At 38.6% G+C, this 23,481-nt stretch overlaps 1 protein-coding gene across 5 annotated transcripts in view; it reads right to left on the bottom strand.

Moving 5' to 3' along the window:
- Wdr37 (WD repeat domain 37) overlaps window positions 1-23,481 on the bottom strand; it is a 71,901-nt gene that overhangs the window by 4,378 nt on the left and 44,042 nt on the right. For all 5 annotated transcript variants that reach the window (XM_015495141.2, XM_015495143.2, XM_048812602.1 and 2 more), the window contains 4 exons: window positions 22,327-22,567; window positions 21,058-21,199; window positions 2,707-2,841; window positions 2,062-2,176 (listed from right to left, as the gene is read on the bottom strand). In XM_015495141.2, the coding sequence (XP_015350627.1) occupies window positions 2,062-2,176; window positions 2,707-2,841; window positions 21,058-21,199; window positions 22,327-22,567 (633 nt within the window). The remainder of the gene's footprint in view (window positions 1-2,061; window positions 2,177-2,706; window positions 2,842-21,057; window positions 21,200-22,326; window positions 22,568-23,481) is intronic.

Genomic DNA, 23,481 nt, shown 5'->3' with positions numbered 1-23,481 from the left:
AAAAAAAAAAAAAAAAAAAAAAAAAAAAAAAAGTGTGGGGGAAAAAAATGTGTGGGGGAAAAAAAAAAAAACCATATAGCAAAGGATTTCAATAGCTATCTTCTATTATTTCTTTGTTAATAACACCCCCCCCAAAAAAAAAGATCCGTTAACTGGCAAGAAAACCAAGCCTTTAGACAAGAACTATTTGAAGAGAAATGCAAAGAGTTCATTGTAGAGACACTGAAATCATGTGGTTGGCAAGTGATAACATTACCCTGGACAAGCAATTCAGCTTCCTGAGGAGTTGGGGAGTTTAGAAGTGTTTGTTAATTACTTTTTGTTAGTTACTTTAATTTCATGAAGAATTTTTCTATGATGCACACTCAAAGAATAAAAAGCTCAATAATTACCTTCAAATAGTACACTGATATTCCACTGGGAAAGGGGAGTATGGCTGAGATGCAGTAAGGACAGTTAGTTTTCAGAAACTGCATGCCACTAACAGAAATGGTGTTGCTATATTAGTGGCAAATTCCCACTTCACAATCTATTTCCATAATCACTCTTAAGACTGTAGTTTTCAAAGTGCACCTCTAGTACAGAGATGTTCTGGGGTTCAAGAACTGTTCTGTGAGATTTTAGAATGAAATGAGACTGGTATCAACAATAAGAAATCAAGAGAGGAGCAGCCAGAAGGCAGCAACAATGGGGAATGCTGTACAAACTGGCAGCAATGCTCGGAGATGTGTGCACACACAAGCACAGGCACGTGGACTGGCGGGACTGAGGAACAGATGGTTTGTTTATTTCTTTTTGCAGCACTGCGGATCGAACCCAGGGCCTTGCACACCCTACACAAGTGCTCTAACACTAAGACACATTCCCGCCATTCAAGGAATGAATTCTTAAACAGAACCAACTGGCTTTTTCCTCACACAGATATCACAATGACCTTCAGAAAAGATCAAAAGAAAAAAAAACAGTGATTGTGTTGTGGGGGCTCAATTAAACACAAAAGCTTGAATAAATGCTGCCTTCACAAGCCAGGGAGCTTTTATTTATTAACACTTATTTCTGCTACATACCAACTATATAAGAGGCACTAACCAAAGTTATCCACAGCTAAGACTTAGCCCCCAACTTCAAAGAACCTAGAACCAACCAGGTTATTATCTAAATGCAGGCTTCTAGGTGTTGCTTTAGAATATTCTGATTTCATTGGGCTGAGCTAGTATCACAAAATCTTGACTTTTACCATGCACTGCAGACAACTATGGAGGTGTTTTGATACCACACACAACTATGGAGGTGTTTTAATACCACACCCATCCCATTCCCCTATGCACATCTGAAGTCAGCGAAAAGCAATCCCTTAATTTATAAGAAAGTAACATTTAAAATGGGATTTCTGCTTCTCATGACAACCGGCCAGTGAAAGGAGTTTTTCTACTTGTAGGTAGATGTAGGGATCCCATCTCAAAAAGCTCCCGCAGTAGATAACTAACACTGTTCCTACCTGACTACAGTAACTACTTATTATTTCAAACATTTCTATTCTGTACACATTCAACTGAAAAATATATAAGACTGTGCCTTCCAATATGGCAGCCACTAATGCATACTGTTGAGCTTACCAGATGTAGTTACCAAAACCAATGAACTGAACATTTGATCTTATCTAATTTTAAACCTAAAAATTTAAACTCAGGGTAATGGGAAACACTAAAGTAGGTTTAGAACAACTTGAGTATGCTATTTTTTCAACTTCAAATTTTATGAACTTGAAACAGATTGCATACTTCCAATAAAATTTAGCATCCAAAAACTTAGTAAGAAAACACAAATGTAAAACAACTCTAATGTTTTTACAATGATTGCATGTTGCAACTATATTATTTAGGGTATAATTGATTAAAGAAAATATGTTAACTTTTTCTCTCCTTTCTTTAATGTGACTATTAGAAAATTTAAAATTATATATGTGGTTCCCATTATAGTTCTACTGCTAGACAATAATGATTTAAGGTGTGAAATTCCATGTTCTCCTTTAATGTGATTTATAAACATCTTAACTGTTACCTGTCGACTGCTCCGGGGAAGCCGTGCTAGTCGCACTCCTGACATATCAAACAATCGCACTTGTCGGTTGTCATGGGGGAGGGCTATGATTTTTTGGCCAACACATACATTGATCCTGCAAAAGAGGAGACAAAAAAAAAAAGAGTTGTGTTAAAATAGTTACAACATAAATTTTTGAATTTACACATAATGATGTAGTAGGATATTGCACATTATTCACATTTCAAACTACATTAGCAAATCACAGGCACTGCCTACCTATGGCATTAGAATAGAGACCAAGGTACTTACACATAGCTGCAAGACTATACACAGACCCCATACACATATGCACAACACAGGCACACTGTACTCCACAGTAGACACAAACCCATCCAAAACTAAGATTAACCCCCTTTTAGTAAGTAAACAAAAGCCCTACAACATCTGGCCATAAATGGCCCATTCTTATTATTATAAATCTTATTATATCAACCTGACTTCATGCTGAGAAAGTTTAATTTTAATTTCATATGAAATTTGTGAATTTGCGTTAAAGGATAAATAAAATACATTTTCCCAGCTATCAAAATCATTTTTCCCAAAGCCATATCAACTAAATACTAAATCTATGTAAATAAGGCATTAAATTACAATCAATCTTACCTGTTAATGGCAGAGTCTGTGCGAATAGTTGCAATTGGGGATCTCATGTTTTTTAAATCCCAGACTTTCACTGTACGGTCATCGCTGCCTGAAACAACGTTGTCTCCCACAGTGAACACAGCAGAGGTTACAGTACTACAAGTAAAGGGTAGAGGATCAGACCCTCAGTAGTATAGGTACAGGATGCGCATCTTCCCACAGAATACAATAAACACACAGCCCTGCTTCTAGAGATGGCAAGAGGGGCAGAGAAAAGAACAGAGATATGCAGGCTTACAAAATGGTATTCTACTCTGTAACCTGCTCCTAACTCCCCCATAAGTATGTAACTTACATATTTTTTTCTTACTATAACAGAAAAATACAGTTTATTCTACCTTATCAAGGCAATGGAACAAAGAGAAGTTACTAGAAAAACATGGATTAAACAGAACCTTTCAAAATTTCTATATATTTGGGTCTGCCAGAGAATTTCTTAAAAAAAAAAATTTCCAACTACCAACCTCAATTTATTATAGGAATTAGAGAAAAACATTCAAGACAACTCAACGACAATTCAAAAAATAGCAAAGGATTTCAACAGATATTTTCTTAAAAAATATACAAATGGTCAAAAAGCACATGAAAAGATGCTTACTATCACCAATCATCAGGGAAATGCAAATCAAAAACACAATGAGCTATCAATACACATTAGGAGGGCTATTATCCAAAATACAGAACCAAAAAGCAGATAATAAGCCGTTATAAATATAAAGAAATCAGACCCCTTGTGCACTTCTCCTGTGGGGATGTGAAATGGAGAACCTCCGTGGACAGCACAGTAGTTCATCAAATGATTAAACAAAGAATTAAAACCCAGCAATTCTATTTCTGGGTATATACCCAAAATAATTTAAAGCAAGTATTCAAACAATGTTCACAGAAGCATTGCCTACAATATCTAAAAAGGTTGAAATAATCCAAATGCCCAACAGCAGAGATTAAAAAAAAAAAAAGTGGTATATGCATTTACACAATATTCGGCCATAAAAAGAAGCTAAAACATGGACAAAAGTTTAAAACACATAAAGATCCCACTTATATGAAGTTTCTGGAAGAGGCAAATTAATAGAAACAGAAATTAGAAAGGAGATCATCCAGTTCTTGGAGGAAGGTGGGAATGGGGAGTTTAATGAGCCTCGAATTTCTGTTTAGAATGATGTAAAGTTTGGAAATAGCGGTATTGATTTCTCAACAATGTGAATTTATTTAATGCCAATGAACTATATACTTAAAAATGATAAAAATGTTATGTATATTTATATATTTGATCACAATTTTTTTAAGTTTGAGAAGAAAAAACATCAGAACTGCTTTCTTTGAATGTTTATATAATCAAAAAACAATAATTTTCTTTTTAACTCAAATATAAAATACATAACTGGGGGAAGGGACCGGGTTTCATGAGAACAGAGGAAGACCTGAAACGGCAAGACAAAGAAATGAAAGAATCATATGCTGAAGAGAAATATATGATTCCTGAGGAAGCTACAAAAAAGAGAAGACAAAAAATTTTTAATTTAGTGCTAAGCTATTTCATAAACTCTACTCTTGAAACGTAAAAAACACACTGTGTTCAATATAGTGCCAAGTATTTATGTTCTAACAAATGAAGCTGAATTAACAATATGAAAAGACCATGAAGACCCCCCTACTCTCTCTTGCTCTCTCTCACATATATACACACACACACACACACACACACATGAACAAGAGGTTATGTCATCATCTGATCACATCTTTGAAGAAACTCAATCAAAATCTTCAAAGTAAACTGTGTTTCTCTACTGGCTGAGGCTGTCTCAATCAGTGATGCTAACCAGTAATGTTAACTTTCCTCTCAAAGGAAAGTCATCCTCACCTGTTAGAAAATAGTTAAGGACTAAAATAATATAATAGCATTTGAAGAAAAAAAGGCTGAAAATTCAATCATCTCCCTGCTCACTGGCAAAGAGCAATAAGAAAATATGATAAAAATCTTACTTTTCCAGTCAACTTTGGACCAAGATAATTTGCTTATGTGTGAAAACATGATCCACTGTAATGGAAGAACACTGAAAAGGCATCCTGGATCATTTTCATTATAAGCAGATGAGTTCCCATTTTTCCATGCATCTCTTCAACAGGACTCAAAAGGATTTGCATCTTGCCTAGTGCAGTGCCAGGTGTCCATTTTATTCAATGTGTTAATAATAAATCACCCCAGGACTCATTTACCCCAGAAGACACTGCCCAATTTCAGGCCAGAATCTGTAGACACAAAGATATGGGGGCAAGAGCTTCTCACAGAGACACAGGCCTTAGCTTTTCCACTGACTGGGATCATTCACTCTGCACAAAGCCTTAAAACACATCTCAGTACTCACCAAAGCATCTAAAACTGCTCTAGAAGAGAACAAGTGTATAAATTTCTACCTATCCATGAAACAAGATGTCCTCTTATCTTCCCAAATCATTAATTTGCATGGATAAAAGCTTGATTTCTACATCCCGAATTTACATCTATCAACTGCTTAGAACTTAGTAAGTCCAATATAAATGCCATCTCTACTGAGAGATGTGATAGTGTGTTCTATTCAGACACCTGATAATATGAGCACTATCCAGTCACTATGCCCCCCCCCCCCATTCATGAAAACCCTCTTAGTTTCAGACATAAGATTAGGGACATAAGTGAAGTTCTAATTAAGCTCTGCTGCATTAATACAAGGTTTTTTAAAAATACATCAAAGTAGCTACTAGGAATCCAGGAGTCTCAGCAATGCCTGAAAACAAACTACTACATAACGCTGCGCCCCATGAACACAAACAGAAAAATATGATGGTGATGACATTTTCACAGACTATCTGTCTTCTCCAGACAGTCTTTGCCACAGCACACATTCTACAGCCTGAATTTGCTAATTCCCCATCTTGGAACTGACACTGGGTGGGAGCCTTCTCTGGTGGGGCCTCCTGTGCTCTGCAGGGCTTGGCAGCCTCCCTACCTCCATTCAGCAAATACCATCGTGCACCACCTCCCCACATATGACAACCAGCAAACCCATTGTACTACATGTACAGGGACATAAATGAAAATACCATCCTGCACACAGCAATAAACAACAAAGGGAGAAGTGGGCAGAGATAGTAAATCTTTAAAATGAACCCATCTGAATTCTTTATTTAAAAAAACAACAATGTATGGACATGACTATAAATTAGGTCTTGCTGTTCCTTGAATGCAAAGGTAATAATAAGGTTTCAAGAGTCCCAACTACTAGTAGCGTTTGAGAAGAGGAAGGTAAAGATGCCCACTGACTGCTCTTTGGACTTACAGTCTTCAGGAGGTTTGAACCAAGTTAAATTTCAGCTAACATTCTGCTAAATCAATGGGGGGAAGCCTCAACAAAAGATCATCTAACCCTATGTTAATGAAATGCTAAAAGACATTAGGTTTTTAATAAATCACAATCTTGACAGGTATTGTAGGGACATCAAAAGAATAAAAAAATTGGCACAGAGGCAGTAGTTTTAAAGGCACCCTTAGACCATGGGTCCCACAGGGAGGCTGGTGAGCTACAACTGCTCACTGGAAAAGTTTCAGACTCTGCCAAACTCCAGCAAAACTCATTTATCTTGTCGTAGAAAGCAGCAGAGCATGTACTTCCAGCTGACAGTATGGTACCTTCTCACCACACACCACTGAACGATCTGGAACATTCTGCTCCCTCCGTGGGTCTCAATCAACGGAAATACTGTGATGCTAGCACTCCTCATTAGGACTAACAGCTGTCTTCCCAGTCACACAAAGACACAAAACTGCTTTGCATAACAATCTGCCAAAATTTCATGGCTACGAAAAAAATATATGATGTGGAAAATGCTGGACCATGAAATGCTAATGCAGTGTTTTTCTGGCACCATGTCAAAAATTGACTATAGAATTTCCATTTCTTATTTTTTAGATGTATATTCCTACAAAATAATCTTTTGATAACTAAAGAGCAGACCAGTGTGTTCATAGAGAGCAAGCACTCCCTAACTAGAAACAAGCATATGGGCCTTTCCTTGAGGCACAGGCCTGTCGTTCAAGGTACACAGACGTCATCTTTAAAAAGACTATCTATGAAGATATCATTGGGACATTATCACTTTGGCCAGTCAACTGTTACAAATATATTCCAGCACTGAAATACAAGTGCAGGTACCACACCTAGCTCCTCCAGTAGATGCTGACCTTCAAACAGCACTGTGTGGACTGAAAACCAAAGCTTGCTCCCATGGGCCAACCCAGAGCCCAGCTAAAGCACCTGCACAGAGCACTGCACAATGCAAGGAAGAATGAGGCACAACTGCATTCCTTATTTCACAGTACTCAGACTGCCAAATTCTTTCCTCACTATCCTTTTCCAAACTATTTATATAAAACCAAACATCCAACAGACAAAACAAGTCCTCACCCTAAAGTAGCCAGACAGCCTCACTAAACAGACATTCCTAGAATCTTGGTGCCTTTTCTGTCACATGTGCTTATCAAAGTTCAAAGAACCCACACAACACCTGTATGTTAAGAATCCAGATGCCTAACTATTGAAGTCATGTCCAAATGAAATACCTTTCTGAATATTCCTTGGTGGCTAACTCCTCTTAGGGAAAAAAAAAAGGATGCTGAGGGAAAAAAAAACACAATCAAAAGAAAGGTCAAACATGAATTTAAAATTGAACTGTTCCCTGGGAAAATAATGAATTTACCTAATGTGTAGCACTACTTCAATATCCTCACTTAGTTACACTACTCTCTAATCCTTCTTTCTCAGGAATAATAAGAAATTTCTAATCTAAATCACTGATAAATCTGTCCTACAGAACTGTTTTCTCAACAAATATTTACTAAGCACCTACTGTGTGATTGGTCCCCTCTGTTAGAAAACATGCATCAGAGAAGAGGGTAAAACTGCTGCCAATGAGCACTCTATTATAGCAAGGAAGACAGCAATGTTCAACCTGTTTTTAATCAACAAGCCAATAAGTGACATCACATAGAACAGAGAGTAAGGGTTAGGGCCCTTGTCTCTAGACAGTGACTTGTCCCAGGGTCTGGGAAAGGTGGTTTCTTCATTTGCAAAATAAAGACATTGACCTGAAATGTTTCTCAAACTTGAGAATGGGGCAACTCTACTTGTCCAACACTGGATAACATGTGCCCAAGAGGCCTCACAGCTTGAGAACCAAGCAGGGAATAAACTCTGTCCACCATGAGAATGCCTGTCATGATATGTAATTATGTACAGTTACATATGTACTTCTGTGTGAACATGATAAATAAGCCATAACTAAACCCCCACTGACAGAGAAACAGATGCTACTGAGAAAACTGTGCTAAGGAACACTGTTTATTAAAGCAAGGTACACCTGATTCTGCTATTCACTGAAGGATAAGAAGGGAATAGTAGATTGGCACCAGAAGGCACCCATAGTTTCCACATTTAGGTGAAGCAAGCAGAGTGAAAGTTAAATGTCACCTAAAGGTTCAGAATAAGTTGTTATCACAGTCCTCCAACATAAGGCATTTCCTTAGAGTCACCCAAGGGACAGCTTACTGCTTTTCTCCTAGGATGTATAGAAGTCATGCTTTGTATATGTCTGGCCATCTGGGAACAGACTTTTGAGGAGTACCGTTATATAGAACAATCAAAAGACCTCTGTACTTTACTACTCTGGGGAGGTCACAGGTAGGTCAGTGGCCCCAATGTGCTTCAGACCCCACAGAAAATCAGACTGCTTACAAAAACTACCAGAAAAACTACCCCTCAACCTGGAAAAAGAAATACACCTCCATTCACAAACCATCAGCTTCAGATTGTTATAGTAATGGGAGAGGGTTTGACTGGACGGGAAAATGGTTTTTACTGCTTAATTTCATCAAGTAGTGGCAAATATACTCCTTCTAAACTATTGTAACATATGATTCATCAAGGTCAATCAACCCTCTAAATTCTGCCAACTTTCTTCTCTGTCATCTTCTGCATTAAGACAGGTGCCCACCAGCACTAACAGGAAGGGAAAGGGAGTCATGGTACACTATATTCTTACCAAAAGGTTCCTGAGCCTGGCCCATATTTAGATCAGATTCCAAGGTCAACTTAATAGTTGTAGACAATCACCACAGTCACACCCAGCAAACATCGTCAGTGTCCTCAGGACTGCTCCGTTTCATTTGAGTCCCTTGGGAAAATCTGGACCTAACTTAGCCAACTCTGCATACTCCACGCTTGCCCCTGCAGAACTGCCCACAGCCTTGCTCTGAGCTCCAGGCCCTGTACCAGGTCCCATGCTGCCCACAGTTCTCAATGCCTACATGACACCTGCTCTTTCATCTTTCACCTGAGGACACTTCCAACCTCCAGAAAAATAAAAACAAAACACTGCAGGCAGCAGAGATTTACATCCACCATCACCTGCACAAATATTTCCCCTAGCTCTCTCTGTCCTTTGACCAAGGTCGATAGTCAGGATGACTATCTCCTCTCTTCTCTCCCACCACCAAGCACTCACCTCCACTGAATCCTTCCCACACCTCCTTATCTGAAAAAGAATCTTCTGGACCCTTTTCTCTAGGCCCCTCTGCAGCAAGCCTCCTCCAGAAGGCCGTGCCTGCCCAGGAGTAACTTGGCAGGGGCCACTGCTCCCATCTCAACACTAGGAAAGCTGTATGAGACCACCCATGATGCAGCCGCCTGATGGGAACTAACTAATGGGGTGACAGCTGACCTCTGGATTCCCCTCCTTCCCTAGGCTGCTGAGCTCCTCTTACCTCACTGACTATGCTTGCCCATCACATGCCAGGAGGAATTAATATTTTTGATTTGTTCTTTTTAAATGGCAACTCATGACCACATCATATTCATCAAAAAAAAATGTTTTTCCTTAAGAAACTATAGGTATATACTAGATATGAGATATATAGTTATATCTCACATCTATAAAAAAAAAACTATACATATATAGTTTGGGGGTTTTCTTTGTTTTTTTTTTTTTGTTTTTGTTTGTTTTTTTTGGTACCAGGGATTGAACTCAGGGGCACTGGACCACTGAGCCATATCCCCAGCCCTGTTTTGTATTTTATTTAGAAACAGGGTCTCACTAAGTTGCTTAGTGCCTCGCTTTTGCTGAGGCTGGCTTTGACCTCGCAATCCTCCTGCCTCAGCCTCCTGAGTTGCTGGGATTACAGGCATGCGCCACCAGGCCCAGCTAGATGTGATATATGTTAAACCAACTCACTTATTATAAAAGGCATTGATGCAAAAACAGTACCTTAACTCATTATCCTATGTAGAATTAAAAACCTGGGACTCAATGGGTTCATTTTTTAAGTCTCCTTCAGCAATTGTTACTGGAAAAATTAGAATTCTAATTAACACCCTACAACATATGATGCCTTCTTTTTCAAATCATACAAACACATTTTGAAAAAATCTTTTTTGTTGTTAACCAAGTTAAGTTGTCTTTATGAAATTGTTTATACTTGCTATTGTGGATGCCTAAAAACAAGGTTGTATGGTTGTGTCCGCTGACACTGTGGACACAATAAGAACCTCTTGGCCATTATATGAAAGGAAGTGCTCATCATAGAAATGCCAAACTCTGGTGCCTGTACTAAGTAACATAGCACTCAACTCTGCTCTCTACTCTAAGGCAGCACTCAGCTAAGCTCCATGTTTTCTGGACTAATACAGGACTCAGCTCTGTGTTCTCTAGTCTAAATAACCACATTCAGCTAAGCTCTGTGTTCTCTGAACTAAATCACACAGCACCAGCTCTATGCACTCTAACAGCACTCAACTAAGTTCTGTGTTCTCTGGACTAAGTAACACAGCACTGAGCTCTGTACTTTCTTTATTTGCTCTGTTTCATGTGCTGGTGTTGTCCTCCCAGAAGTCAAGGCTAGTTAAGGACACATACCATTTTTTACAACTACATGCATGTGCAGGGGCTTATACATCGATGTTTACAAATGTATGCTCTTGGATTATCTTGCAATATGACCTTGCAGAATATAGAAGGAAATTCCTAATTTACATACACTCATGTTCTTTCTTTATAAGAACGTTCTTTAGGCTTTTATTCAGGGTTAACTTTTATTTTTATATCATCTTAAAAATACCAAAAGCAGGCTGGGGTTGTGACTCAGTGGTAGAGTGCTCGCCTAGCATGCATGAGGCACTAGGCACTCAGCACCACATAAAAATAAAATAAAGATATTATGTCCACCTAAAACTAAAAAATATATATATATAAAATACAAAGAGCCAATTACTTAGAAAAATTAAAGATCAACAGAGAAACACCATTAGACCCTAACATGAAATTAGCAAAACTCAACAACTAACTTCTAGAGAAGCCAAAACAAAAACAAAACACAAAGCAGACACAAAACTTAATGTACAGTCTTTGGGGAACATTTAGTGTTGGCAAACAATATAACAACATACACAAGATTCCTGAAAGCATCCATATTCTCCTTTCTTTGCACACACTAACATACACAGAGTTTAGAAGAGTTAAAGTCATTTTTTTTTTTAAGTTTTGGTTCTTGGGGGATTACTGGAGAACTCAGTTATGCGGAACATCTCACTCCCCGAAGATGGCAGTTAAATGAAGTGTTACTCTGCTCTATTAACGAGTGTCAGAACCCTGCAGCTCAGATGCAAAGCAGAGAATTCAGGCAGCAGCTGAGTGTGACAAGTTGTGAAAGCAGCTGCAGATGTGACCAGGTGACAGCCTCACCTCAGCTAAGCATGGAATGCCCATCCAGTATTGGCCACACTAGACTAAAACACACACCACTATTATTACCATGTTTTTCAAAAATAAGCTAACCCTTCGGTAGGTTGCTTTTTCCCACTCTGCTGGTTCTATACAATACACAGTGGATTTCTGCCTACGCATGGAATCTGATGGAGAGACATCTATCATCTGTCTCAGTGAATCCATACTGAAGTATCTCAGAAAGTTTCTAGTCTGTGTCAATAAAATGGCTGCTGATTTTTAGGTCATCTCAGTGAAAAGGATGAATAGCTTGCAACAAAGCTGTCAGGGAGAATAATTTAAATGCACAAATTTTCTTGAAGGCTTTGTTTTTATTAGTTCCTGAACAGTCCTTCTTTAACAAGGAGTTTTAAAGGCAAGGGTGGACAGGTAAATATTAAATCTCTTTACTTTTGAAAACTATGTTATAAATTGGAAGCACTTTAAAATATATCTAGCAGGGCTGTGGCTGTGGCTCAGAGGTAGAGCACTTGCCTTGCACATGTGAGGCACTAGGTTTGATCCTCAGCACCACAAAAAAATAAATAAATAAAGGTGTTGTGTCCATCTACAACTAAGAGTGTGTGTGTGTGTGTGTGTGTGTGTGTGTGTATAATGACTCAGTAAATTACTGTCTATTCAAACTACAGAATAGTAAACCAAGAAGTGGGTAGCTCTGCAGAAGCTGACCAAAAAGAGGTGTCAGTGAAATCAATGATACTTGCAGAACAGTGTCCCCTCACTCCAAGAAATAATTGTGCATGCAGACTTGTGCACTGCATGCTTCCATGGCACACTCTAACAGCCCCTCAGTTGTTTCTGTAGTCACAAACTGTTCACTAATTAATACAAAAGAAACACCCTAAACACACTTGAACACAACACTGCAACATTCCGTTTCTATCAGCTACTGCCGTTATATGCTCTATGAATCTGTGCAACCTATCTGGGCTAATAGTTAAGCTGAAAAGAAAAACAAAAGAAATAGGGCAGTACATTAGGAGTTTACGTCATTAGTCTATTAATCCTTAGTTATCCTCAGGGCTAAACTGAATCTAACCAAGGGTTAGATTCAGGGTTCACATGAATTACATACCATGTTAACTCTAAGCCTACTCATTACATTAAAAAAAAAAAAAAANATATATGTCTATATATATGTCTATAAACTTCCTCAAAAGAAAATTACTTTTGCTGGGCACAATGGCATAGTGGCATACACCCATAATCCCAGCAACTCAGGAGGCTGAGACAGGAGGATCACAAGTCCAAAACCAGCTTCAGCAACTTAGGGAGACCCTGTCTCAAAATTTAAAACAAAGGGTCGGGGCTGGGTAGCTCAGATTCACCCGAGGGCATGTACCCCAGGTTCACACCCCAGTACAAAAAAAAAATTACTTTTGCCCACCTAAATTAAAAAGAAGATAAACCACCATGCTTCAGGTAAAGGAATGCAAAACTGGGATGACGTTTTAATTCAAGGGCAGAAGATGTGGTTTTCAGGCCATTATTTTATTTCTCAAATAACTATTTCCATCCTGGGAGGCACTTCTGAAGTTACCCTTCTGTCCCCAGAAGGCAAAGCTCAGGAAATACCTGTTTTTCCTCCTCCCCCCTCCTCACAGAGGAGGGGCGTAAAACCCGTCACAAAGACTAAAACAGAATTATAAACCTAATGCACTCTTCCAAAATCTCTACCCCAGCACGATCCACGGAAAAGTTGCCCACCTCCACATGGCCTATACACAAGGAATTCCTGTTCCTGACTGACAAAGCACAGAATTCGGTTATAGCATCTAAGTAAAAAAATGTCATTTTCCAGGCTTTTTCTCTTTTAAAGCATAAAGAAAACTGTTAATATTATGACACAAAATTCAATGTATTTTTTACATTGGTGAGCATATAACCTAGAATTTAGTATTTAGAACCAAATATCTCCCCTAGGTATCTGGCAATAAAAGCTCATGAAAATGTTATATGTTCAAAACAATCATTATCATTTTCGAGCTGATTTCTTTTGTTTTATTCTGTTGAATGTGTGTTTTGTTTTCTTTAGAAGAAAGCATCAAAGTTCACATTGTGAGGACAAAGTCATAATCGTGGAAAGAAAACAAAAAAAAGAAGGAAACAAAAACCTTTGCATTCTCTAATATTTTATCTATGTTGAGCTAATTTCAGATTTTTTCCACGCCAAAGTTTATTCATATTTGTAAATAAATACTGTCAGCCGGGTATAAACTAGAGTCATCTGCCACCCATGGAGGAAGCTTAATGACCAGTGACTACATCAACTGTCAGTTCCTTTTTATAGTAACTGAAACAAAACAAAACAAAGTAAAATGGGGAGCAGGGTTGAGGTACAGGGAGAGGAGGGGGTAAAAAACTACCAATTTCCTACTGAAGGCAGCAATGCCAAGTTGGATCAGAGAGAGATGAAGGTAGGATCCTTCTGTTAGGAACAATCCAGATGGGCATCTCTCATATTCCTTTCAAAGGACAGCTAGGGAATTTAACCTAAAAATAAATTTTTTTTAATGCTAAGAGACTCTTGCAAACGTGTACTATCCATAATCCACACAGTGAGAGACACACTGCAGGATCTGTGTGTGGAGTCCAACTTAGTCCAAGTGTGCAAGACACAGGATAAGAGAAAGAACTGGCATGTGGAGCAGCGGCTGAGCTTACTGAATTACACTGTCAGTGAGAAAACACATCAACATATAAGGACCTAGCTCAATTCAGGTAAAAAGCACTGAATTGTAAGTTTGAGCTCTTGATGATTAAGATAGAAATATATGAGGGATGAAACTGTCAATCGGTAAAATTCCTGAGATATTCTAAAATTCTGAAACATTTCTATTATTTGTAAGAATAATACACACTACAATTTTGCATTTCTACTATAAGACAATGTTATATAAATTGGTACACACTGGGCTAATAACACCTAGTCAAATAATAACAGCTACACAAGTAGCTAGACCAAGTAAACACTATTATGGCAGAATTCCTATTAAATGAAGAGATGTCATGAACAGAGTGAAAATAAATGAAACACATCAAAAAAGAAAAAAGCTTTAGTCCTCTCTAAAAATTTATGATAAAAGCTTTAAACAGAGCGTACATCAAGGAGCCCCATCTCTATCCAGCAAAGATAATGCAGTACAAATTTCAAGGGGACCCATTTGGCTATAGTTTTTTATCTTACACTGAAACACTGCATCTCAAGCTCTAGTTTTTTTCAAAAAGGCAGAGAAGCCACGTAAAAGTATAGGGATAACAGAGAAAATGAAAAGGGGAAAAATCTCTCTCATAGTTTCTAGAGAAATTAGATTACAAAACTGAGCTAATCATCCTGTACAGAAATTCAAATTAACTGGACAGTTAAGTCAATTATTCACATAATAAAAGACATTAGATTCTAATATATTTTGCTAGAGAATTTACACTGAGTTCCCCTAAGATAAAATTTTCAAATGAGAGCTCCATATCATGTTAATGTGAATTAATAAAAAAAGACTTTTGTAGCCACTTACATTTAAGAAATACTACCTCTTTTTAGGCAATGATTCACTAAAATACACTTTAAATACCACTCTGCAGTGCTATACCAACAAGGACAGCACACTTCTTACTGTAGGTCTGAGTTTTAAGTTATTCAGGACAAGAACTAAGTTAAAGGACTCAAGAAAATCACCTAGAAAGCCAAAGAGTTACATATACCAGAAGGCAATGCTGTATGTAGGTCTAATAATGAACTTATAGGAAAAAAATTTCCACTTACTCATTAAGGAGACAAACACTATGCTAGATGCTAGACATGTAGGCAGGAGGTCTACTACCCTCAGGCTGGGGGGTGGGTGATAAAACATGAACACAATGTGGACTCACGGCTCTCTACAAGGATGCTGTGGACCACTGCAAAAGACCCTGAAAACAGAGGACCTGTCAGAATATTTAGGATGCTGGGAAAAGGCAGGAAATCCAGGACTTGTTTTCATAAGTCACAATTAGAACTTCACAGGTAAGCCATAAAACAGAAGACACACTGCAGACATTATTGACTATTCTTCTGCTTTTAACGAGGAATTAAATCCTCGTGTTTGTGTTTAATAAAAGCATGCCCTGGCATGGATACACACCTGTAAACATTTTTAGATAATGTATTCTATAGGCTTTGTCCTACAGGCTTAAACCTACAGAATTCATAACAGAGACAAAAATCAAAAGTTTCTAAGAAGATTCCTCATATAAACCTTGTGAAATGCATCATTTTCTGTCTTTCTCAACTTGAGGTATTTCTAGAGGCTTGCTGCTGATATATTGAATTCAGTAAAGATGTCTACAGCTCCATCTGCTGACCAAGTCCTAAGCCTGCATGAGGAAGGCTAGAAGGCACATCAGACCAAGTACACCCAGACCCTGGAGACAGAAGAGAAAATTGAGCCTCCTAACTCCTCTCACGTACTGCCAATTCAGAAAGACCTAAAAAATTAAAACTTCCCTTATTCTGACACAGAAGGGAAATTAGTACCAAAGAAAAACCTTTCTGAAACGTGTTTTTGGATCTATATATAAATAAGACATGCTAGTTCATGTTTAAATAAGAAAAAAATGCAAATAATCTATAAAATATAGAGTAACACTTATACCTATATTCTGTTTTCATTAAAACTTTCACTTATCCTCAGGGCTAAACTGAATCTAACCAAGGGTTAGATTCAGGGTTCACATGAATTACATACCATGTTAACTCTAAGCCTACTCATTACATTAAAAAAAAAAAAAAACCTAGATACCGTATTTATAACTCCTTCAGTTACATTACTTATATCTCTCTAAAGAAAAATGCATTATTTATCAATCAACTGTAAAAATATAGCACAATTAATATTTAAATATCACAGAAATATTCCCTATACTTCAGAATCAGGACACAAATGAGAAACAACCTATTGTTAAATACCCATAAAAGCTAAAACATGCACTTCCATTAATTTCCAGTAATACAAATATATTCTCATCTCTTTTTGCACAAAAGTAAAATTTTCAATCAAATAACGTACTGAACACAGAATGTGGTGAAACAGGCCTTTAAATAACATCATGAAGAAATGTGAAGGATGTAAAGTGATTCTATTTCAGAATCACTCTTCTAGAGTCAAACTCCACTGAAGACTCTGGCAGCCCTAGGCAGATCACCTGACTGCCTTATGCCTCAGTTTCTCTCCTTAGAGCAGGGACGATGCTAGCCAGGCCTTGGAGGGTCACCAAACCAATCTGTGAGATGTTTTCAACGCACCTGGCCAGGTACAACAAGGACTTACCAACCCTGGCCTTTCTGCACCTCTCTCTGGTCACAGTGCTCCAGTCTTCCTTGAGTCCCCTGTTTTTGCAGGTAGCAAGCACAGTAGAGGCACATGGCTGGTCCCCCTATGTTCACATCTGTTCCATCACAGGAGGAGTACAATTACCTTGTTCTTTACACATAAAACTCTCTTTGTCCCTCAACTCTCAAAACGCTGAAGAATTCCGCTTGGTCTAGAGTACAGGTTAGCAGAATCAATTCAGAGAACAACTGTTGGCACTTTTTAGTCAGGGCATCTCAATGTACTAAGACAACAATGCTCAGAGACCAGAGAGTCACATGAAAGATCGACACCCATAAATGAGTACACTAAGAGCCAATAATAAAATGACAATAAGGCATTATGGCTATCGAAATGGGGGGGCGGGGAGAGACCACAATCTAAGTTAATACTCAAAAAATAAAGTGCGAATTAATGAGTGCATGAAGAAGGGCAGAATTTGAGACATCACCTTTTTGCAATACGCCCTGTACAGAGAGGCAAAGATCATCATGGGTTTTAGACCCAGCAGAAAAAATGGCTGCTGGAAATAAGATATTTTCCTATCTCAAAGTGTAACTTCACTAACTTCAAACAGGAAAACATGCCTTCCAATGGAGAACTGTGTCAGACACCATCTTAAACAAGGGATCCAACTCAGCACCTAAGAGCAGGACACCTGTTCTGATGGGACACAAAAAGCACATGACTAGGGCTGAGAGGCACTTTGGGCAAAAAAAGGAAATCAAGAGAAAAATGCAGAACGAGGGGCATTTTTTGTACAAGAGTGTTGATTGCAATGGGCCCATTGGCACACACCTATAATCCCAGCATTTTGGGAGGCTGAGGCAGGAGAATCACAAGTTCAAGGTTAGCCTCAGCAATTTAGCAAGACCCTGTTGGAATAACTTTCAGTTCACAGCTAGTAGCTACGAGCAGCTCAAAGTGCTAGGAAAACCTACGCTTGTACAGGCCTAACAGGAACACCTGCAGGGTGGAATGCTCTGCTCTAGTAAAACCACATCCTCAGTACTTGTGGTTAGTGTTGCCACGCTACCAGACTACCAGGTCAGGAGTCTTAGAGTCAGGTGCTTCAGGGCATGAAACCCCCAACTCATAAGGCCCCCCTCTCTTTAGGGACAAAGACCCTTCCAGACTGCCTTCCACTACGACAGCAATATTTAGTGCTTCCTCATAGTGCAGTTACATTAGGCATAAGATGATTGGCTTATAGGTGTTAAAATGCTTATGTGTGATTGGCAGGCACGCCCTACCTGAACCCTATAACAGCTGTATGCATTCCAAAAATAAACAAGCTTGCTGAAAGTGGACTGCAGTTTCTCATCAGCCAGCTTTCTCACTAAGCTCTGGGTATCCGTGTGTTGATTTGACACTGCGTCTCTACACCACCACCACCACCACCACCACCACCGCCTGCAACAAGGTAGCAGAGTGACCATTGGCCAGAAGTGACCAGAATGCATACAATTTGTACAAGACCCTGTCTCAAAATAAAAACTAAAAAGGGATGAGGATGTAACTAAGTGGTTAAGTACCCGTGGATTCAATCCCTCATACCAAAAGGCAGAGAAGGCTGGGGAGAGATGGTTGCCTTGTATTCTTCACAAAAATAATTAAAAAGTCATAAGATATAACAAAAAATTTGTGTGGACAACTGCCATAGAATAAGTGGCCAAAGAACATTATATCTAACTGCAGTGAGTGAATCCTTATTAAATCCTACATCTAAAAAAAAGTATCAAAGAAAAATTAAGGGAAAGCTGGATCAATATGAAACTAATCCAGATCATTAGATGGTGTCAGAGAATTTCAGTTAATTTTCTTAAATTGATAATGTTCTGCATAGGACAACATCTTAATTCTTTAAAAGAAACATGCTTGGAGGGCTCAGCCAAAGAAAATAAGCGTATTTTATAAATATATAGTTTGTGCATGTGTGCACAAGATAGAAAGGAAAAAAAATTGGAATAAAAACAATAGGTGGCTGGGTACGGTGGCACATGCCTGTGATCCCAGTGACTCAGGAGGCTAACACAGGTGGATTGCAAGTTTAAAGCCAGCCTCAGCAACTAAGCAAAACCATGAGCAGCTCAGTGAGACCCTGTCTCTAACTAAAATAGAAAAAAAGGGCTGGGGATGTGGCTAAGTGGTTAAGTGTCCCAGGTTCAATCCCCGGTACAAAATACACACACACACACACACACACACACACACAAACAATAGGTGACTAGGAGAATTCAGGGGAAGGGTTAATGGGCATTTACTTCTTATTCTTTCAACTTTAGTGTAGGCTTAAAACTTTTAAAAAATAAAAAGTTTAGAAAGAATCTGCAGGCTAGCAAGTTAAGAGTGGGTAGGAATCCTCACTTCTGTCCTCTGAACCTTGGTTTGCCTTCACTGTATGCTCCAGGGAAGAATAGCACTACAGCAGAAAGGGCCCCCACTCCCACCCCTACATGAGTGTGCAGGACTGCCAGGTGCAACCTTTGCACATGGATCCCTTCTGTATGTACTGCACATCACATCCAGGCTCATTTGGTTCAGAAGCAGGTGCTGTGGCCTCATCCCCAACCCTGAGTATGGCAGATAGGACTGAGGTCCATATGAGATGGAGTCCCACATTGGAGCTCTTGGGGGGTCAGGCTGGGCTAGGTTTACTCTGCAGTGTGATAAAGTGACAACACTATGTTGTGTCAGTCACTGAGAACGGGAAGATAATTTCTATTGGCTACCGTTACCTGAGGTACTAGAATAAAAACCCATCTCACATTAGGATTAAATAATTCAAAACAAAAGCAGCTCCTGGAACAGACCAAGTCATATGAAAAGACCTCAATATACTTTTACAATACGGACCACAATTATAAACAATTCCTACACATCCTTGTTTTCTATCTCAAGCTTCTTAAAAAACTTCGTCCTATTTTCCTTTCAAATATTTTATTATCATTTTAAACAAGAAACTACAACTTAATATTTAACACTAAATATATAAAAGATTTTTCATATTTTTCAGTAGCCAAATGAACAAGTATTCATTCATTTAAAAAATGGCAGAGTATCAAACAGAACAAGCACTGTCATCCACGTTGGAGACAGTGACATTGTAAAGGGGGGCAGTAGTACAAGGGGGAGCAGTGGAGAGGAATACTGGGGAAGTGTGCCTGGACAGGACTCTTTTATTTTATTTTTTTTAATCAGAGCAGTTTAGTTATATGTAAATAGGTTCATTTTGACAAAATCATACAAGCATGGAATTTGATTTCATTCCCCAGCGCCCACTCCTTCTCCCCTCTACTGTACTGACCTTCCTTTCACTCATTTATTTTTGATTGGTGCTTTCTACACACACACACACATACACACACACACACACAGGTGAAATTCACTATGGTATATTTATACATGCACATAGCATGATTTTGTTACATTCATTCCACATTTCCTCCCCTTTCTCAATGGAAAGGGTTCTTACTAATGGACCAGGAGCGGGGTAACATGGAAGAATGGCGAAAGAGAGATTTTTAAAAGAGAATCATCAAGAAATATTTCAAGATTTGTGTCACAAGGAACTGGACAGATGGTCTCCTTGCTTACTGAGAAGGATCAAACTGGAAGAATGGGTTTGTGGAAAGAAAGAGTTAAGACATCCTCATGCTCAAGATGTCTGAGAGAAATCCAAGTAGAGAGAGACACATGCTAGTGTGTGTGTGTGTGTGTGTGTGAGAGAGAGAGAGAGAGAGAATATATCTTTTACCAGAACACACCTGAAAACACAAGTAATAACAGAACCAGACTAGACTAAGGAAAGCTGCACTAAGACAACCTGGGAGGGTCCAGCAAGAGCTGCAGTCAGACCCTCTCAATGGAGGACGTGACCGTCCTTCCACCAAGCCTAGAGTGCTTCCTGGTTCTTCCTTTTCCCTCTGTCTCCTCACCACCCCATTCCATTCCCATCCTATTTCTTGACAGAACATTAAAGTCTTCTCTTAATCCCCTAAAAATTCCTTGAAAATGCAGCTAAATATTTAGGAAAAGCACAGTCATTTGAAAGAGTAGAGGTGCAATTACTGAAAAATAACATTAGAATTAAGTTTTAATGGTAACTCATAAATCTTTTTTCATAAATAGTTAATATCTCTGAACTCACTCCGTGTGTCCTTGGAAAACATTCACAGAGTGAATGGAAGGGTCCCTGAAATCCCAGAGACGGAAGGTCGTGTCACGGGAGGAGGTCACCACTAGCCGCTGAGTGGGGTGTGTACAACAGTGAGTTAACTCCTGGTCATGCCCTACAATAAAAGATGACAAAAGTGCAAGATCATCCACCTGCAGATTCGTAATTAGAGTGAAACTTTTTGAAAATACAAAAACTTAAAAATACCTCTTTATAAACACCACTGCTAACAGCCAATGGAAAAGAAAACCTAAAGGAATCACTTAGTAACGTGAGCAGTCAGGGTGGGACCAGCTTTCTCAAAGAAGCTAGGTTCACTTCAGGCAGCCACTTTAAAGGAGCAGGGAACGATATGGACATACAACCCATTTTCTGATCCTAACAAGAAGTCAGACAAATCACTAATGGGCTGAGTACAAAAGCTTAAATCTTAATCCTTCACTTCTAGAATAATTTCTATTGGCCTAATATTCTGTCCCTCAGTAAAAGGCATGTACTGTAACAATGTCCTTATCTTGCATTTGGGCAAAATCTTTAAATGGAGTATCTCCTGGTAATTAAGATACACTATAGACAAAAAAAAACTTCCAGATGTAATTAATTAAGGTCCCTAAAGGGGTTGACTTTGAGTTAATCAAAAGAAAGCTTGTCCTGGGTGGCCTCATCTAACCAGGCCCTTCCAGAGGTGGGAGAATTCAGCCCTCCTAGTGGCCTGGAAGAAAGCAAACTGCAAGGTTGAGGCAAGGCCTTCAGAGGGACCCAGAGCAGCCTCCAGCTGCTCAAAGCAGTCTCCAGCTGACAGCAAAATAATGGGGACCTCAGAAGAGGATCACATGCCCCAGTGAGGTCCTGCTCCCACAACACCCTCACTTTGGTCTGCAAGTCCCTGAGCAGAGGAGCAGAAAGATCCACCCAGAAACACAGACCAGGAAGCCATGAGAGTGGATTCCTGTTGTTTTAAGTCACTATGTCTATAGAAATAGAAATTATCACAGAGAAATAGAAAACCAATACAACTATACTTCAAACACTGAGATACTCTATGCTACAATTAATATCCTAAAAATAAAATAAATTTAGCTATCAATAAATTTAATTAGAAATGATCTCCAAAATTTACAATGGAAGAGCCAAGAAGACTAAACACAATTCTGGCCAAAAAGTCATTTGTACAACAAACATAAATATGCAAACAAAAACTGAAAGAACCAACTAGCAATTTAACATGTTCTATTAAGGTACCTGTCAGAGAATGAACAAGTTCGGACGTCTCAACATCGTACAGGTTTGCTGTTCTGTCCCACGAGGCTGTCACTGCCTGCTTCCCTCCAACTAGCCAGTCAGCAGCTATGACCACTCCCTGGTGGCTTTTAAGAGATGTCAGCGGAACCCGAATAGTAGGGCAGTCACTAGACACGTCTCCATCGATATCAGGCTCATCTTTATCAGAGCACTCTATTTCGTCTTCTCCAGATATTTGTTGCTAAAGGTAAAAATCACAAAAGAAAGATTTCCTGGGATTCTTGAGTTTTTTCTGTCACAGTTACACCATCAGATTGGTCTCATCTATCCTAGGTCTTATTCATCATTATGACCAATACAAATATAGTATCTAATACATAATTAGTGCTCAATGAATATTTATCAATTTTATGATTGGCTGAAACTGAAAGCCAAATGTTAAAAAAAAAAAAAACACTACAGACCACAATGACATCAAATGAAATATAATCCATTTCTACTGACCAAGAAAATGACAAATAAAATGATTTTTGACATTTTAACTTTTTGCCACTTATTAGTAGAAATGTAATATAAAACTAAACAAATACAATTAAACATCACTAACATCAAAAATGCATTTCAGTTCTCAGGAATTAATACAAGCTTATAATTCTAAAATAATTATAGAATTCTACTGTATACTAATATGGGAATTCACTTTATTTTCCAACGGTATCAGTGAAGAATTTGTCAAATGCTAAAGATAAAACAGTCAGTCTAAGCCTGAAGAAAATGCTTATTCATTCAGCAAATATTCATCAGGTGCTTACAAACAGACCAGGCACTGTTTACATGGCAGAAAAGGGGACAAAAACCATCTGTCCTATGTAAGACTACGTTCATTCTATGTAGTAAGAACATTGGAATAAACAAGACTGTCAAAGTCCTTGCCCTCACAGAACTTCTATTCTGACAAGGAAGAAACTCATGCACACACACACACACACACACACACAGTAATATGATGTAGGGCCAACATTCCAGCATATAGGCACAGGCAACAACTATCTCAAGAGTGCCCCTAAAGCTTAGGAAATAATGACAAGAGTTAATAAGTAGGATAGGATCAAATTAAAAACACAAAAAACCTTCTCCTACACAGCAGAGGGAACA

Source organism: Marmota marmota, unplaced genomic scaffold (assembly GCF_001458135.2).
Source record: "Marmota marmota marmota unplaced genomic scaffold, marMar, whole genome shotgun sequence".
Classification (NCBI taxonomy): Eukaryota; Metazoa; Chordata; class Mammalia; order Rodentia; family Sciuridae; genus Marmota; species Marmota marmota.
The sequence above is the reverse complement of the archived record's forward strand: the minus strand, read 5'-3'. Positions and strand labels throughout refer to the sequence as shown.